This window comes from Panthera uncia, chromosome B1, assembly GCF_023721935.1.
Source record: "Panthera uncia isolate 11264 chromosome B1, Puncia_PCG_1.0, whole genome shotgun sequence".
Taxonomy (NCBI): Eukaryota; Metazoa; Chordata; class Mammalia; order Carnivora; family Felidae; genus Panthera; species Panthera uncia.
Window position 1 is genome coordinate 69,276,252 of NC_064811.1, and position 17,845 is coordinate 69,294,096.

Sequence of the window (17,845 nt, forward strand, 5' to 3'; positions counted from 1 at the left end):
TCTTTCTCTTTCTCTTTCTCTTTCTCTTTCTCTTTCTCTTTCTCTTTCTCTTTCCCTCCCTTTCTCTTTTGAGAAGAACCAATACAATGTCATTCTTTTTTGGAAAGAAGAAAAGTTTACAGCACATTTTGAGTAAATTAGTGTAAAGAAAGGCTCAGTGGGCTAACTGGTAGAACACCAGCTTATAATGGAGTCCACAGCTAGGGCATCACTGGGTCTCACCTTTGTGCAACTTGACCCAGATGATAGCACTGTTGTCCTCTTCGCACATACAGCCCACTATTTGCTTATTGGTGACAGAAGGAACAATATTAGGGTCTTCCTTGGTGCCCAACACGGTCTTTGGGGCTAGTATATTTTATGGGTCCAGTCCCCTCCATGCAACCATCATGGCCTCCCATTTCCAGCCCAGTCACCTGTTCGTCGTCAGTAGGAACACCACTTCCAGATGCCTTGGAACACACAACAGTGACTCCATTGGGACTGTGGGCCCTGAGGGCCTGCACGAACAGTGCTCCAACTCCATGACTTAATCCTGAAGTGATCACACCAACTACAAATAGCTAGAGGAATTGTTTCTTAATCAGTGGGGTAGCAAGGGTAAATCATGGATTTTCAGCTCCAAATGCATGCAGCAAAGAATTCATCCCTTGTGGTTATTTTAAAATCAGTAATAAAATTGATCAAAATTGGCCTGCTTTTTATTACCACCATGTGTTGGCAGTTCTAGACAATGTGTGATGAAATATTCCTTCCTATCTGTTAGGGTAAACCACCATGATCCCACCTCCTCACTTCTGGTATGCACTGCTTCATAGTTTAGATTTTTCCCTTTCAAATAAATTAACAGTTTAAGGTTTTAAAAGGCAAACAATGCCTGAAATATTTTATGTGGATGAAAATTCTGGGCATTTTTTCCTGGTTTTATCATCTTGATTATAATCGTGGCATCATCACTTGATTGAAAACAAAAGGTGAACAAAGAAATAAATAATATTTAAATTAAATGAAAATTGGATGTAAAGTTACAACTGTAACAACAGTAGAATTTGACTATTCTCTGCAGAATATTTCTGCTTTTCAATACAATTCCTTTTCCAAAATAGAAGAAAAAGAAAAGAAAACCCAAAACTAAAGTTATATTTATTGCAGTGTTTCTTACATCCAAGGGGATATCTCCAACTTTATATTTCTATTTGGTTTGGGGATTAAATATGGAATATAGGGGGAAAGAACAGCATATGACAAATCCTTTCCATTTGGAGAATTGTATATAGTGGATTTGATTCTGTAAAAATGTGAAGTACCAATTGTTACATGCTTGCCAGCATTTCAATCTTTGTTTTTCCTTAACATTGAGGGTTTTTTGTTTTTTGGGTTTTTTTTTTGTGTTTTGTGTTTTGTTTTTTTGTTTTCAGGTAACAAAATGAAATGATTCTTCACATTCACTGTAATCTTTATTCCTCCAGGCATTTTTGGACAGAAACTTGAAGACACTGTCCGTTATGAGAAGAGATATGGGAACCGTCTGGCTCCAATGTTGGTGGAGCAGTGTGTGGACTTTATCCGACAAAGGGGGCTGAAGGAAGAGGGTCTGTTCCGACTGCCAGGCCAGGCTAACCTCGTTAAGGAGCTCCAGGATGCCTTTGACTGTGGAGAGAAGCCATCATTTGACAGGTAGCTTTCAAGATTTTCCTAATCATCCTTCACTGAGAAATCCAAACCGAACAGAAGAGATGCAGTGAGCTGAGAGGATATAACCTTAATGGATGTTGTAATAGTTTAGAATATGGATTTTATAGCCACACAAGGGTCGATTGTTTTTATTAATTTACAGAGTCAAAAATTTGACACTTTAGATGTCTTTCTCTTCCATACTTTTTGTCCCCCTTAAAACATTATTTATTCTTTTCCTTTGGAACTAAATTAACACTCTATTAAGCTTTTGCATCAGAAAAGTGAGTTTTTAAAATAGGAATCTTTCCTGTTCAGTGTCTTCCTAATTCTTTCAGCTAAGAGATATTAAAAGTATTAATAAGCAGAGATCGGGATATTGGCAATGTAGTTACAATAACTGTTTTTAATCATAATGAAAGCATCATATTTTTAAATATATAGCTCCACCTTAATCTAGAATAGATTTATAAGGAAACAAGAAACATATAGCATGATGAAATTCAGGAAATAATGGAAGTTCCAGAAAAGAAAATATAAAGCATCCATAACTCCACTAAGAATTAAACACTTATGGTAATATTTTATAAATTACCTCCTTCTCTTCACTTTTTTTAATTTAGTAGAAAATAATATTTTTTCTCCTAATATTATTAATGTAGTATAGTATAGCTGATATTTTTCATATTAATATTTGAAATATCCCCAACATTCTAGTATAGTTTAACTTAATGTTTGATGATTGGCAACCTCTATAAGCATAATTTTTCACATCTAATATTTCATTCTACATGTATATTATTCATAATTATTTCAACAATTTGGATATTTATACGATCACTTTTATCACTTATATCACTTATATTTATATTATAAATAGTATTGTAGGGGGTATACATTCACATTAGTATTTTCTATATTTTGATAATTTCCTCAGGGGAGGTTCTCAGTATTAGACTTTGTGGATAAGAACAGTCATATTATTTGAAAACTGACAATTGCATACTATTATTTCTTTGAAATCATAGAGTTAGCACATGGATAGAGCCAGATCTACAGAACAGGTAGACAAGAAGACACTTGAATACATGATATGAGACAAAGGAAGCATTATTGGAAATATGGGCTTTTGCTAATAATCCAAGAAATGCACATTAAATCATTTAATGTCCTCCCACTAATCACATTAACAAAATCTTGAACAGTGATAATACTCAGTACTGGCAAGGTATGTTAAGGTAGGCACTCTGATGGCGAGAGAGCAAATTGTTGTAGTCTTTCTAAAGAAATTTGATGATATATTTCAAGACCGTTTTAGCAAGATATTCTAGTCTTAGAAAAAAATCAGATCTGTGGACAAAAACACGTATAAAGTTTCTTATTACAATTTTTATAATAGTAAAAAATTAACACCAATCTATTATCTCCAGAAGTAGAGTATGGTCAATTAAATAATACTGCATTAATATAACAAAATGTTATACAATTATGAAAGTTTTAGAAAAATGCTAATTATAAAATAATAAGTGGAAATGATAAATGGAAAAATAAGACAGGATCAATTAATTGATTAAAATCCTACCTGTTTACAGAAGTATTACAGTTTATAGACATTCATAAATTATCTCTGAGAGATAAAAATTAAATGTGGAGACAAATGAATTCAAAACCAGAATCAGAGAACAAATTTCAAGAATACAGATATACTTTTGGCAGGGGTGCCCAATGTCTTATTCTATACTTTGAAAAACAACACTAAATAATAGTTGCAAATTCAAGTCTATTCACAGGATATACACAATGGTTTATCTAGAAGAAATGTAATTTTTTAGCTTCAAAATTAAAAGAAATTTGTCAGTGGGATCCTCATAATAAAATATCATATAATGGGATAAATAAAACCTTTTACCATAAACTTCATGTGACATTGATAAATTTCAATGGCTTTTTCTTATATATGGCCAAAAAACACAGATGACATTATAGAAAAGTATATTTACTAAAAATTATTTTGCTATAGGCATTTATGCTTTTGGTTCTTATAACAAGATTCTCACTAATAAGAAAGAATGGAAGGGTATTTTATAAATTTTAGGATACCTGTAAGAAAAGGTATGCTCTGTGAGCAATTATCTCTAAATCAGGTTCTTAATAGCTGAGCTGACAGTGAAATATTGTGCAATCTTTATGTAAAATATTATCTCACTTATAAAAAGTATTTTTTGTATAAAATGCACTAATGCATAAACAGACTGATGAAAATGTGACAAAAGATGAACACTGATTTTGTGGGATAATGAATTTTTTTTAATATTGTGATTCCAGTAAACACCGTTTTACAATCAGAAATTTAACCTGAACGATCTTTAATTACCTGTTGATATTATACTGCATAAAAATGTCCTTAACTTTTAACTTCTAAAGAATAATTATGGAAGCTACCTGTCAACTAGAAAAGCTATAGAAGAGAATTGCATAGAGTATTTCAATGTTAGCACAATACGGTAATGTTGCTAGCATCCTAGGAGGAAAAGGAGAGTGTCGTTCATTTGCTCAGTGATTCAGTGTTTCCAGTTTCTACACTTGTATAACAGACTACCCCCAAACTTTGTGACATAAGTAATAACAACTGGTTATTGCTCATGGTTCTGTACTTTGGGCAGGAGTTGGCCAGGATGTGCTCATTTCTCCTGTACATGATGCTGATTCATGGAGATCAGTTAGGTCTGAAGGATACAAGATGGTTCTACTCAGATGTGCAGAGCCTTGTCTGGCATGGCTAACATGGCTGAAGTCCACTTGGGCCTTTCTCTCTCCCTCTATCTCTCTCTGTAAATCTCACATCTATTATTAGAGCTGCTCCTTATATGTATGGCCTTTACCTCTGGCCGATTAGTCAGACCTATTGACATGATACCTCAGGGTTCCAAGAAAATAAAAATGGCAGTTTGTAAGCCTCACAAGGGCTGGGTCCATATGACACAGTGTGACTTCTGGTGTAGTCTCTTGGTCAAAGCAAGTCACAAAACAGGCCAGCCTACATTCGAGGAGAGGGAAAATAAACACCACTTGATGGAAAGAGGGGTAAGCACATACAGAGAAGGAAGGATTTGTAGGAGGCTATTTTAAGAGAAAATCACTATAGCTTTAAAGTCTTGAGGGATACCTGGGTGGCTCAGTCCATTAAGCGTCTGACTTTGGCTCAGGTCATGATCTCATGGTTCGTGAGTTTGAGCCCCTCATTGGGCTCTGTAATGACAGCTCAGAGCCTGGAGCCTGCTTGGGATTCTATGTCTCCCTCTTTCTCAGCCTCTCCCCTGCCAGTGCTCTCTCTCTCTCTCTCTCTCTCACTCTCTCTCAAGAATAAAGATTAAAAAATAACAAAATCTTGAAATCAAGTGGAGCAAATCCCCTAATTTTGTTCTTTTTCAAATTTGTTTTGCCTATTCTAGGTCATTTACATCTTCTTTTAAAAAAGATAAAGAAATTTAGCATATGCTTGTCAATGTCTACAAAAAAAAGTATGTTAGGATTTTGACTGAAATTTTATTGAATCCAGAAATCAACTGGGAGAAAAATGACATCTTAAAACTATGAAATCTTCTAATCCATAAAAGTGGCCCATCTCTCCATTTCATTAGGACTTTTTGTATATCAGCAACATTTTGTATTTTTTGATGTAAGATCTTGTTCCATTTTGTTAAATTTATCCTCAAGTATTTGCTATTTATAGATGCTCCTGTAAATAGTATTGTTTTTTAATATTTAATTTTATAATTGCTCACTGCTAGACTATCCAAATACAATTGATTTCTTTATGTATAGATTTTTGTCCTACCAACTTGGCAAGTTCATTTTTTAGTGCTAGCAGGATTTTTATAGATCACTTAGGATTTTCTACATACATAATCTTATTAACTGTACATAATGAGAGTTTTATTTCTTCCTTTGCAATATGTAGGCCTTGTATTTCTTTTTCTCACCTGCTTGTACTTGCTAAGAATTCATCTACCATAATAGTAGGTATACATACTCTTTATATGTAGACGAAAGTTTTCAGTCTTTCACTACTATGTGTGATGGTAGCTATAGGTTTTTTCCTGATGACCTTTATGAAGTTAGAAAATGTCCTTTTATTTCTACTTTGCCTACAATTTTAATAACAAATGAGGATCATATTTTATAAAATCCATTTATTACAGAAATTATCTGATTCTTCCCTTTTGTTATGTTAATGTCCTGAATTACATTAATCTATTTTTGAATGTTAAACCAACTTTACATTGCTAGGATAAGCCACATTTGGTTATGATGCATTACCCTTTTTATATATTGCTGTATCTGACTTGCAAATAATTTGTTAAGGATTGAGGACTTATATTCATCAAGGGTATTGACCTGTAGATTTCTTATAGTATCTTTGACTAGTTTTGTTATCAGAGAAATTCTGGTCCCCATATTAGTTGGAAAGTGCCCCCCACCTCTATTTTCTGAAAGAGTATTTGTACTTTGTATTATTCCCCCCATAAATATTTGGTAAAATTTACCAGTGATATCATCTAGTCCTGACGTTGTCTTTGTGGGGAAGTTTTTAGAGATGGCTTTTCTTGGGGTGACTGGATGGCTCAGTGGATTAAGCGTCCAACTTTGGCTCAGGTCATGATGTCACAGTTTGTGAGTTCGAGGCCCCTGTCAGGCTTTGTGCTGACAGCTCAAAGCCTAGAGCCTGCTTCAGATTTCATCTCTCTCTCTCTGCCCCTCCCCCCCTCCCACCCCTCCCCTCCCGCCCCCCCCTCACGCTCTGCCTCTCAAAAATAAATAAACATTAAAAAAAATTTTTTTTAAAAGACATGGGGGCACCTGGGTGGCTCAGTCAGTTGAGCCCCCGACTTCAGTTCAGGTAATGATCTCACAGCTTGTGGGTTCCAGCCCCACGTCAGACTCGGCTGACAGCTCAGAGCCTGGAGCCTGCTTTAGATTCTGTGTCTCTTTCTCTCTCTGCCCCTCCCCCCACTCGTGCACTGTCTCACTCTGTCTCTTAAAGATAAGTAAATGTAAAAAAGAAAAAAAAAAGAGAGAGAGAGAGAGAGATGGCTTTTCTTTTTTTTTTTAATTTTTTTTTTTAACATTTATTTATTTTTGAGACAGAGAGAGACAGAGCATGAACAGGGGAGGGTCAGAGAGAAAGGGAGACACAGAATCTGAAACAGGCTCCAGGCTCTGAACAGTCAGCACAGAGCCCGACGTGGGGCTCGAACCCACATACCGCGAGATGGTGACCTGAGCCGAAGTCGGACGCTTAACCGACTGAGCCAACCAGGTGCCCCGAGAGATGGCTTTTCTAATTCTTGTGCCAGTTTTGGTGATTTGTCTCTTTCATGACATTTTCCCATTCCATATAACTTTTCAAATTTATTGTCATGAAGCTGTTTATAATATTCCTCTTTTAATAATGTCTGTAGGCTTTTTTAGTAAAGTGTTCTCTTTTTCTTCTGATATTAGCAATTTGTTACATCCTTTTCTCTTATTCAGTCTATCCAGATGTTATCAATTTCGTTAAACCTTAAAAAGAACCAGTTTTAGTGTCATTGATTTTCTCTCTTTTTAAAAATTTTTCTCTTACACTCTGTTATCCTTGATAGTTGTTCTTTCCCTGGTAGTTCTTCTGTGTTTAGCCCTATAGCGTGTTACTTTCTGCAGGCTCATGTTGGTATTCAGATGAAGACAGAAGACCTGTATGTAGATTTCAAGAAGTCATTTTGTGCAAAGCTCCCTCCTCTCTAGTAGTCTACATCACAAATGCCAGCTGCTTCAAGCCCTCCAAACTGTATTCTCTGTCTTCTTAGCTCAGTGAGACTGCTGTTTTCTATTTAGGGTTCCCATCCCTGTCCCAGGCTCTGGTAAATGACAATGTGCAAGGCTGGAGTAATTGTAACACTTACCTCATTTGATTCCATACTCTCAAGGGTCACATTTTTGTATGATTGTCCAGTATCTTAAAAAACAGTTGTTTCATATAATCTAGGGTTTTTTTCCATTTTTTAAATACTTTTTAAATGTTTATTTGTTTTTGAGAGACAGAAAGAGACAGAGCACAAGCAGGGTAGGGCCAGAGAGAGAGAGAGAGAGAGGGAAACACAGAATCCTAAGCAGGCTCAAGGCTCCGAGCCATCAGTACAGAGCCCAATGCAGGGCTCAGACTCACAAACCGCAAGATCATCACCTGAGCCAAAGTTGGACGCTCAACCGACTGAGCCACCGAGGCACCCCTAGTTTTCTCATTTTTAATAGCATATATGGTATCTGTTTACTCTGTGAGGACTGTGAGAAGATTCTCATCCATAGCAGTTCTGAAATCCTGCTGGACACATGTTGTCAGGGCCCCTCCTCTGGGGGGTGGGAAATGGGCCTCGGTTAGGGTTTGGTTCTCTAACATTCGGCTCCTCTCTATTCTTTGGTCTGCCCTCTAGACCCCTGGTTCTGCTCCATGAGACTTCTTTTATTTTTTTTCTTTACCCCAACCCCAACAAGAAATGGCTCATTTTTCTAATTAAGTGGCTTCTTAGCCTGCTTCCTGCCCATAAAAAGTTGGGGTCTCAAAGCCTCTTTTCATTTTGAACTGATACTGTCCCTTTTATTCCAAGTTGCCATAGTTCCTTTAAAAACCTTGGAAGTGTCCAATTATAATCTTCTCACTGAAACAAAGTCACACCCATGAGTGCATTTGGGTTAGGTCCTGCCATATTGGGTCTGTGAGTCAGAGTGCTATGGAACAATCTTAAGATTCTTTCTAAATCCTTTTGTATTGGTGAGAGAATCTGTAAGGTGCTACCCTAAGTCTTTCAGAGAAGTTCTAACCAGGAGTCTTACATTCACACCATCAGTGGGTCTTTACCTTCAGGTCATGTTATTATGGCAGCACTCTGGATTTTACCTTTGCTCTGTGGCTGTTTCTTACTTTAATACTATTTTACCAGCTGGAGACACTATCCCAGGGCCACTATAGTTTCTTCAAATTCTCCTTCAGAGTTCAACAGTTTCTAATTAGCTTCATCAGGAACATTTTCTATATTTTCTATATTCCATGTCTTACAAATTTTTCCACCACTGCTTAATAAGCTTTTATTTTTCTTTAGCTTCTAAGAGCAATTTTCTCATTTCAAGTTCCAATCATCTAATAGTCCCCTTGCAACTGTCCAGACACTGCCTGGGCAAAGCCAACACCATACAATTAGAGTTTTGTTGCAGCTGCACCCAATTTCTGGATCCAGTGACTGTTTCAGGTATAGCAAACCAGTCCCAACTTTTTGGTTTAAAACAGTAGCAACCTTTCAGATTTTTCATGTGGGGAGTGTTGGCAGAGGCACGGTAACAGTTGCCATGACTTCCTGTAGGTGCAGTATCCAAATGTGGTGTCTAGGTTGGGCTGGCTGAAATGGCTGATGGTGAGTTGAGCTTCTCTTTCTCTTTGCAGTCATGCATCCTACAGAGTTTCTCTCTTTAACCAATTATTAGAACATTTTACACAGTATCCCAGGACTAAAAGACAATAAGAGTGGAAGCTATCAGGGCCCTTGAAGGGTGAGGCCCAGAACTGGCACGATGTCACATCCACTGAATACTACTGGTCAAAAGTAAATCATAAGGCCAGTTCAGATCAAAAAAGATTGAAAATTGGTTCTACTTCTTGATTGAAGGAGTTACATGAATGTTATAGGGATGAGACAAATTATTGACAGTTACCTTTGTCAATCTGACAGTCCATCTCATTCATTCATTCAACAAATAATTTTGGAGAGTTTAGTATGTCTTAGACCCTGTTCTATGTAAAAAAGACAAAGTCAATTCTCTTCTGGGTTTGTATCACTAGTGGTGGGGAGATGAACAGTAAGCGGTCAATATGTAAATAATTTCAAAGAATGTTAAAGTTGAGCTGCTAGTATGTTGAGTGAAGTGGTGGAAACACACGTCTCCTTCCTGGGAATATAACTTTTAGGTTTAACTTGAATGAAGTTTGCCATGTCTCACTGAGGAGGGCACCTGCTGGGATGAGCACTGGGTGTTGTATGGAAACCAATTTGACAATAAATTTCATATTAAAAAAAAAGAAGTTTGCCATATCTGAGATATGGTAGAGGCACACTGTAGATAGAATGTCAAGTACAAAGGCCTTGAGATGAGCATAGCTTAGCTTAGACCATAAAGAAGGATATTGTGGCTAGAGTACAGTGAGTGACAAGTACAGTTTTTGGAGATGAGCTGGAAGAGATGGATCTTTGTAGTCCAATAGATTATGAGAAGGAATTTAATTTGTTTTTCAAGTGAAATGGAAATCCATTGAAATATTTTTAACAAGTAAATGGAATAATTTTCTTTACATGTTAAAAAATGCCCACTCTATAAAGGAAAACAAGGGATTTTTAAAATTTTTATTTATTTATTTATTTTTACTCTACTTACAGAGCACTCTGACACCAAATGTATAGGCTTTCCACAGCAAGAAATTCTCTAATTCTTGGTGAACACCCACAGGTTGTCCTACAATTTAATTAAGTTCTGATATTAACTGTCCAGTTATTGCAGACTCCACAGGTTAAGGGCTCAGTTTCACAAGGCTGCCCTCTCCCCACTCCCATTTCAAATGCCGATCACAAGTGCCAGGTTGGCACCTGTACTTCTAATCAATCAGCTCTAAACTGGAGACTCCTTGGACTTCATAATTTGCTAGAAGAGCTCGCACAACTCAGGGTAACAGTTTATTTACTGGATTACCAGTTTATTTTAAAAGGATACAATTTAGGAACAGCCAGATGGAATAGATCTGTTTAGAAACAGATGCATAGGGCAGTATGGTAAAGGGTGCAGAGTTTCCATGGCTTTGTCAGGCATGCTGCCCCCCTCCCAGCACAAGGATGTGTTCACTTAGCCCACAAGCTTTCCGAACCTCTTAGTTAGGAAATTTTTAGGGAGGTTTCATTGCATAGTCATGACTGATTAAATCTTTGGCCATTGGGGATTGAACTGAATGTCTAGTTCCCTCTTCCTCCCCAGAGATTGAGGAGTGAAAGTTCCAACACCCTAATTACAAGGTTGCTTCCTCTGGCAACCAGCCCTACCTGTCTTAGGGGCTTCCCAAAAGTGACCTCATTAACATAAACTCCAGTGTGGTTGAAAGGACCTTGTTATTTTATTTTTTTAATATTTATTTTTGAGAGAGAGCATACATGGAGGAGGAGCAGAAAAAGAGAGGGACAGAGGATCTGAAGCTGGCTGTGTGCTGACAGCAGTGAGCCCCATGCAGGACTCGAACTGTGAGATCATGTTCTGAGCTGAAATCAAGAGTCAGACACTCAATGGACTGAGCCACCCCAGTGGCCCGAAAAAGGCTACTTATGAATAAGGAAGACTTTTCTTTCATCTTCTTCGATAGAACTACTTCAGGAATTAGGGATAAAAACCAAATATTATAACAAAAGATGTTTCTATTACTTTGTACCATTAGGGAATTACAAAGGTTTTAGGAGTTCTGGCCAAGAACCAGGAAAAATGTATATATGTATATTTCTCTTTTTCATCACAATATCACACTCTGGCAATCTAAATATCCTTGTTTTGATAAATAAATTGTCAAGCTTGAGTCCTGCAGTCATAGGGAGGCACAACTGTGAATTACTAGATTCTGCTGATAAAAAAAAAAAAAAAAAAAAAAAAAAAAAGAACTTCCAGATCCATAAACACGGAAATATAAAGAAGAGAGGTACATATGTGTAGTAAAATGTAATTATCAACTCCACTGGTAGAGGAATAAATAATCCATAATTTCCCAAGGAGAGTAAGATTATTTTCAGAACATGTCCAAGTAGAGTATTCTACCCTATCTGCTTTTTCAATAAATTGTCTGAATTTGAAATTTCTCATGGCTAAGTCCTAGCTAGCTCATGTTTCAGTTTTTCAAATGTGAAGACAGACTGCTTTGGAACATTTGCTAGTTCAAGTTAGTTTCACCAATGCTCACTATTAAAATGATTTTAAAATGATGTAAGTTTAAAAACACAGATTGTGTATAATGTTTTCAATAGATAGTAGGATATAAAGCAAAGTACAGAAATTTTTCATTGTGAAATACATGAAAAGAGTGAGAATGAGTAAATATGTTCCCCTGTGTATTCTCATAATGCTTATACTTCACTAAAGAGTCAACAAGATTTAGCTTTAATCTCCATATGTATTAAAATATGGAAAGAAATTCTGACAGGCATTCTACAAACATAATCTTTAATTTTGATATTAAGACCTAATATTACTGAAGCTCCAATATTAAGCCCTAAAATTTGACTTTAAAGTGAACTTTCTTAATAGCATTTAAAAATTATAACAGTATAAAGTGTTATTAAATTTTAATTTAAATATTATTAACATCATATTTTAAATTATAACATTTTGTATACAGTTTAGAATATAGAAGAATATAAGAAGGTAGGATGGATATTTCAAAATTAAATAACCCAGAGAGTTCTTGAAATATATAATGTGTAAATATGTAATATGTAGAGACTTAAACATACAGATATATCTAAATACAGATATGTATATATATAAAGTATTAGAATCACATGGCTTTTATGTCTTGCCTTTTCTTGTTAATGTTATATCATGAACAACTTTTCATATCACTAAGTAGCTTTCACAAACCTGATTTCAAGGACTGTATAATAATTCATCATATCAGTGCATTGCTTTGTCTCACTCTACCTGTTGTTTTCAGTGTTTTGCACACATCAGTCCAATGCTAACAACCATCTGTATTCATAAATCAGCCTGTGTTTTTGAAGCTATGGATCCATTTAGAAGACTTTTCATATATTGTCCTATGGGAGGAAAAAAAAAGATTACTTGAGAAAAAGAAATTTGGAACATACATTATTTGAATTTAGAGATGTTGCAGGCACATGCACCAGCTTTTATTAAACCAGGCACTTTCTGCTCTTTAATTATCTCATGATATTTTTCAAGTTCTGAGGTTCAAGTTTAAGACTTTTATCTATGCATGGCTTTTTGTTTCTACAGTTAGATGGCATGTTCCCACAGACTCCTTGACCAAACTGAATTTTGTGAGAAAGGACTTTTTCATTGACCTAAAAGAATTTGTATTTTATCAATTTATGTCACCTGTAAAAAAACAACAGATATCATAGTTCCTAACCATTCTTTTCTCTATTATTTCTATTCAGAAATGAAAACAAATTAAAGTATAATATCTTATATTAAACTTCTCACTTTGAGGGGATAAAAATGAAATATAGAATGTGTAAAATCAGATTAGAAGCGGAATGTTCTTTCCAAAGCTCTCCAGGTGGCATCAGCTGTTAAAGAAGATGCATTTTGGAATAGCTGGGAAGATAAGGTTAAGAATGACCATGTGGGCGTCACCAAAAGAACATTAATTGTTCAGCAACAAAAAAACTATGCACTTACCACACAGTGTTCAAGAGCAAGGACAGAAGTTTGTAGAAGTCAATGACTTTACACATTCTGTTCAAGAATCCTGTAAGATAACTACTGTCCAAGGTACCCCAGACACCTTCCCACATACTCTGTTCATTTTGCCCTCAATCCTTTTACTCCTCTTCTACCATTTTGTTTATTTTTGTATTTGTTTTGGCGACTGAATTAAGATCACTAAACAAACTGCAAGTCTGTAGAAATAAAAAAAAATGTTTTTAAGTCTAAAATGTAGAAGACAGAGAAACCAGACATATTTTAATTTTTATCATCTGAGTAGCAATACAGCTTTGAGCATTACTGCCCTGAGTTATAAAAAGTGTACTTGAAAGGAGGGGAACATTATAGTCCCTAGAGATTCTCAAACATTCATTTGCATAAGAATGACCCAAAGAGGTGTCACAAGCTTCTGATACTCAGATCCCATTGGCTCTCACTGCTATTTAAAAGGGTGGAGGATGTGTAGGAATCTGAATTTCAAACAAATCCCCAAGTAATTATTATATGCAAGGTTCTCAACTCATAACTTGGGTAATACTAGCCAGGCTATAGGGTGTCATAATGTGGGGTCAGAAGTGCTCATTTGAAGTGATGTGCCTCAGTTTTCTCATACATGAAATGAAAAAAAAAATCATCCTCATGGCATTATTGAAAGCAACATGTTACTTCTGACTCAGCAGGGCAGGTCTTAATATACTGTGAAGGATATTTTATTTTCTGAGGTGTACAATTCATGTGTAAAATATATTATTTCCTACCTCCTGAAATGGGTCTGAAATTTTAGAACAACCTAAAAAGAACTTTCCTGGACCTTTATCCTTTGATCCATGTGAAAAATCAAACACTGGGGAGTTCAGTAGCAAACTAAACAGTTATAGAGCCTTTGTATCACAGTGTGAATAAAGGCTCCACAGGTAGAGTTTGATGGAGGAAAGTGAAGAAACCAAGTGGTAGCTTCAGGGCATGTGGAGTTGGAAAAGCAAAAACTGTCTCCCAGGAGTTTGCCCAAGGCAAGCCCTGAATGTGTAGGTGGTCAACTGGTTATCTGTTTTCAGCACCCTAAATGATTCTCTTAAGCCAGGAGAGAGCCAGCCCTCCAATGACCTGAACGGCTGTTTAACTATGGTGACTCTTAACATTCCTATTTTTTGATGCAATTCTTAGATATTATGATGGTGTGACTGGATTTGATAACCATCACCTTAGAGTACATCTCAAACTTCTGTCATTCACATAGTACCGTCATGATTTTAGCAATATCCATATAACATCTGTACTAGTTCGAATATTTTTCTTTAAATTTATTCACTGTTTTATCAATTTTCTTGTAAAAGGATATGCATATCATTATTGTTAGTTGAAAACCAGCACCACATGCCATAAATTACAAGGTCAACATAGCATAAATGAAGTAACAACAAAACATGTTATTAAATGCCAGCTGAATACAGCTGCTTTCCAAAGACTGACCCTAAGGCCTTCTGTAAATTTGATAAATATACACTCATTTCCAACTGGTACTTCTTATGTGACGTAATCAGAAGAGGTGAGAGATAATCAGCAAACTGTGATTTGATGTCACTTAGTGATCTCTGTGTGTGGAATCATACTTGGAATATCCCACACTTTGGGAAAAACAGTCAGATTACTCTTCAGTAACACTGACAGACCCACTTCCCTGAACACGTGGCTTCTTACTTAATTTGAACAATGAATGTGACTCACTAGGGTTTCACAAAACCCCTTTGTAAGCATACCAGGGTCGGAAAAATTAATCTGTTTTAAAGGAAAATATCTTGTATGTGGAAGATATTCACATGAATGGATATTTACTAAATATTTCATGTAGTACAGGTTGTTAGTTAGAAATCTATCATGTTTCATTGTGCTCACTCTTGGTGATGTATCTAAAAGCCTGTACACTGGAAGCCAGGACATGAGTTTCACTTTCCTTTCAATTTATCTTTTAATAAATTTAGAGCTCACTTCCACTGAAACCTGATTGGATTATGAATAAAAATAGTCAATTAACAGGAAGCTTCCCAGTATTTGGCATATCAGTTGGTGTTTGTGTACTTATTTGTAAGGAAGCAGTGTAGGAATAAGAGAGTTCGCTTGGGCCCACCATTTACTACCTAAGTTAACAATTTGGGACTAGTTACTTCACTTCTCAAAATGCTTAGTTTTATGTGTAACACAGAAATAATAATGTTTAACCCACAGAATTGTTGCATTAATGCACTTAAAAATAAAACAAAATGTGTGTCAACTGTGCTGGAATTGAAATAAAGGAACTTAATTAAAAAAAAAAAAACTAAATAAATAAATAAACCAAAATAGAACAAGACACCAGAAGCAAGTGATATAATGGAATAAGACACTTAACATTTATTGCCATTGTAGGTATCATGTGTATGATAATGATGATTCTAACATTTTATATGATAAGGAAAAGTAATCTGCTTGAACCTATGCTTGAACCTAAACCCTTCAGTGTTTTTAATCTAGGATATTTTTCTGTTTTGAAATCTCCATGGCAATTCCTACTGAAAGAAATAAGATACCTGCAATGTTTTACATTCTGAAAGTGGGCGCTTGTGTGTGTCTTAGAAGTCAGATTGTAGATATTCTTGCATGAGCTGGGTGAAAGTATGTCCCTCAAAGGCATGTATTTTCTGAAATAAACTTATTGAGTCATATTTTATATATCATGTAATTCACTCATTTCAAAGGTAGAATTCAGTGATTTTTGACAAATTTACCAAGTTATGCAACCATTATTACTACGTACCGGTTTTAGAACATTTCATCACCTGAATACCATCCTTTATGTCATTTACCGTTATTTCCAGCAGCCCTTCCTCTCCAGGAAACCACTAATCTACTTTCTGTCTCTATAGATTTTCCCTTTACTGGCATTTCACATAGGTGGAATTATTCAATATACAGTCTCTTGCATCCAGTTTTTTTCATTTAGCATAATGCTCTTGAGTTTCATCCATGTTATAGCATATATCACTAGTAGTTTGTTGCTTTTTATTGATGAATAGAATTTCATTCCTTGGCTATACTACATATTGGTTATCCATTTATCGGTTGGTAGATATTTCTGTTTTTGGCTTTTATGAAAAATGTTGCTGTGAATATGCATGTACAAGTTTTTGTGCGGATGTACATTTTCACTTCTCTTGGGTATATACCTAGAGATAGAATTGTCTTCTCTATGTGTAACACTTGCAGAACTGCCAAAGTGTTTTCCAAAATGGCTGCATCATTTTATATTTCTACCAGCAATGTATGAGTGTGCCAATTTTTTTAATCTAGCCATTCTAGTGAGTGTGAAATGGTATTGTTGTTTTAATTTGCATTTCCTTAATGACTACTGATGTGTATCTTTTTATGTGCTTATGAACCATTTATATATGCCCTTTAGAAGTCATGTGGTTTTAAAATATTTGATTTCTCTGATTATCTTGATAATTTATTATAAAGAAATGGTTGAAAATGGCTGAAGAATCAATAATAATGTTCTGGGAGTATTTATTTAGGTTTGAGATAAGTAACTATGATATCGTGGGACCATGCATCTTCATATGCATTCTGGGATAGCATATGAAGATATCACTGTGAATATTCATCTCAAACTCTGTATTCAGGGGCACCTGACTGGCTTAGTCAGTTAAATGTGCAACTTCAGCTCAGATGATGATTTTACAGTTTCTGGGTTCAAGCACTGCCAGTGCAGAGCCTGCTTGAGATTCTCTCTCTTCTATCTCTGCCCCTCCCCCACTTTGCACACACATGCTCTCGCTCTCTCTCTCTCTCTCTCTCTGTCTCTCTCTCAGATAAACAGACTTTGAAAATAAATAAATAACAATAAAAATAAAACTCTGTATTCATAAAGCAGAACTCTACACTCATGTGGAATATGAGCTTAAAGAAGGTAGAGAATTTTATGAATCTTGATCACCTTTTATTTTATCTCTAACACCTAGAACAATGTCTGACATAGTCTAGTCATTCAATAAACCTTTATTGAATAAATGGATATAAGGATTATATTTTGAATATACTTGTTGAATGAAATAATGCCAATATTTCTGATATCTCAATAAGTAGACAATTCATGTGCTTATTTTCATAGGAAGTCTGGAAATTGTCATGTTTCAAAACAACTTCTAAAATTCAGTCAGGATATCATTTTTGTCAACTAAAGCAAAATGCCTGCCTGTGTCAATGTAGAGTCATAATCTTATGAATGGCTTGTAATTTTTTAAAAGTCACAGCTCTAAATTAAATCCAGTGCCTTTATTTTTTTGTACTCCAGAAATGCTCTTGTGAATATGGATGTATCATACTCCCAGAGTGAACTAGATTTTGACTTATAACAAAACAATAACAATGAAACAACAACCAAAAAAAAAAAAAAAACCCTTCCTACTTCTCAATAAAATTATTTGTCTCTCTTTCTTCCCACTTACACTCTAAAAATAGTCCAAGTAGAAAACACCACTAATATAATAAATTTCTGTATATGTGGAAGCAAAGTGTCCTTTCCAACAAAAAGCATGACATATTTTAATATGAGACTCACAATAAATATACAGCTGGATTTTTTTCCTTTCCCTCAGTGTGTGTGTGTGTGTGTGTGTGTAGTTATATATATATA

At 35.5% G+C, this 17,845-nt stretch overlaps 1 protein-coding gene across 3 annotated transcripts in view; it reads left to right on the forward strand.

The window, feature by feature from the left end:
• ARHGAP24 (Rho GTPase activating protein 24) overlaps nucleotides 1–17,845 on the forward strand; it is a 516,123-nt gene that overhangs the window by 460,719 nt on the left and 37,559 nt on the right. For all 3 annotated transcript variants that reach the window (XM_049632110.1, XM_049632111.1, XM_049632112.1), the window contains one exon: nucleotides 1,470–1,677. In XM_049632110.1, the coding sequence (XP_049488067.1) occupies nucleotides 1,470–1,677 (208 nt within the window). The remainder of the gene's footprint in view (nucleotides 1–1,469; nucleotides 1,678–17,845) is intronic.